Source organism: Cyprinus carpio, chromosome B8 (genome assembly GCF_018340385.1).
Source record: "Cyprinus carpio isolate SPL01 chromosome B8, ASM1834038v1, whole genome shotgun sequence".
In the NCBI taxonomy this organism is placed as follows: domain Eukaryota; kingdom Metazoa; phylum Chordata; class Actinopteri; order Cypriniformes; family Cyprinidae; genus Cyprinus; species Cyprinus carpio.
The window spans coordinates 3712590-3714234 of NC_056604.1; the positions used below are offsets into that span (position 1 = coordinate 3712590).

A 1645-nucleotide genomic window follows, 5' to 3' on the forward strand; every position below is an offset into this window, starting at 1 on the left:
GGTGTCACCGCTGTTAAACTCGTACACTTGGAAGATTCACATCACAAGTTAGTTATCTACTTTTGATCCGCACAAGAACCCGTCAGACCCTTACACTCATAACATCTGATGAGAGAGTGTCCTTTAGATTTAAAACAGAGAAATGGATGAGAGAGAGCTCCTGTATTTGTCCCCCCTAATTAAAGCAACCATTGGCTATCTTTGTACCTCCCAGTATAAAGAAGAAGGACCAGAGAAAAGTGAGACTTGCAGATGCATCTTTGTTGTAAGAGATGAAATGAAGATGATGTGTTTTAGGCAATATTTCATATCTAGAAGAAGGGGCAGGGCTTAGTGAAATAATGACAGGATTAACAGAAGACAATAAAACGAGTAGATATTTGGGAAATAGATAATGAGGAATAATAAGTTACTCTTTTTAAGGAATGTGTAGTAGGTTTACTTCTGTCAAGCTATTAACATAATTACAAGACCTAGAGAAAAAAAACAACAAAAAAACCCGTGATTTACTCACGATTGCCCGTCAGCTCTGAAAATGCGTGGAAGATACTGGGTTTAAAACATGCCAGAATCCACCAAATCTTCCTCTTTTTTGGAGAGTTTCTCAAAAGCTGTTATACGCCAATCGGTTCGAATGTGTGGGAAAACTAAAATTTTAAATGTTTTTGAAATACAGTATCTTACTGCGAGGCGACATGCACGATATACAATGTGTAATTTGATCAAGCAATCCTGAAAAAAAGTCGTACACCTAGATTTTTTGCTGATATTTGTTGAATCGATAATTCAAACAAAACAGCATTTATGTGGAAAGTAGAAAAATCTTATAAATGTTCCTTACACGCTGTGACTTTTGAGGCATGTTAATGCTTTTTAATCCAATTAAATCCTCGTATAGTAAAAATAATTTATTAAAATTTGATTTTTGATTTTTTTTCTTCTCAATCTTACCCCAAAACTGCTGGTAATGGTAGTGCCTACGGTTCCCATGAAAATATGAAGCAGCACAACTATTTTCAACATTGATAATAGAATAAGAAAATCTGGAAAGTTCCTCATGTAATACTCATGGCTATTTAACCGACTTTTGAAGGATCATGTGACACTGCAGACTGGGAGTAATGATGCTGAAAATTCAGCTGGAGTGGCCACTGTCCAGTCTTTAACCCCTAATTAAACAACACACCCTAAACTCTCTAATCAGGTCTTCAGGTAGTACTGCAAGCTTTTTCCAGGGCTGGGTGTGTGTTTAGGCATTGCGACGGATGTGACTCCTCTGAAATATACACGCAGTATCACCTGTTCTGCCTCATTAAGTAGCTAAAAAGTAATAAATATATTATATACAATTTTACCCTTGTTAAACAAAAATAGAAAAACTTTCTAAACATATCTATTTCCATTTCATAAGGATATCTCTGTACCAGAAGAAGAAAGACCAGCCGAAGGGTGCATCGACTGAGGGCTTAGTAAGTGAATGTTCACTACTGGATGGAACCTAGCACTTAACCACAAACTGATGGGGCAAAAGCTTTTAAATTAGCAGCACCAGCATTAGATTATGTTTTAGATTATAGACTACCCTTGAATTAGTTGAGGTGTTATTCACCAAAAAAAACAAGCCTGAAACAGGATACTGATACAA

The 1645-nt window shown here is 36.3% G+C and overlaps 1 protein-coding gene across 1 annotated transcript in view; it reads right to left on the reverse strand.

Annotated features, from left to right (window-relative positions):
- The window catches only part of LOC109093842 (homeobox protein cut-like 2), a 48358-nt gene extending 48100 nt beyond the window's left edge, over positions 1 to 258 (reverse strand). Inside the window, exon 1 of the mRNA XM_042730396.1 lies at positions 208 to 258. Coding sequence (XP_042586330.1) covers positions 208 to 258 — 51 coding nt within the window. The remainder of the gene's footprint in view (positions 1 to 207) is intronic.
- Positions 259 to 1645: the final 1387 nt, after the last annotated feature.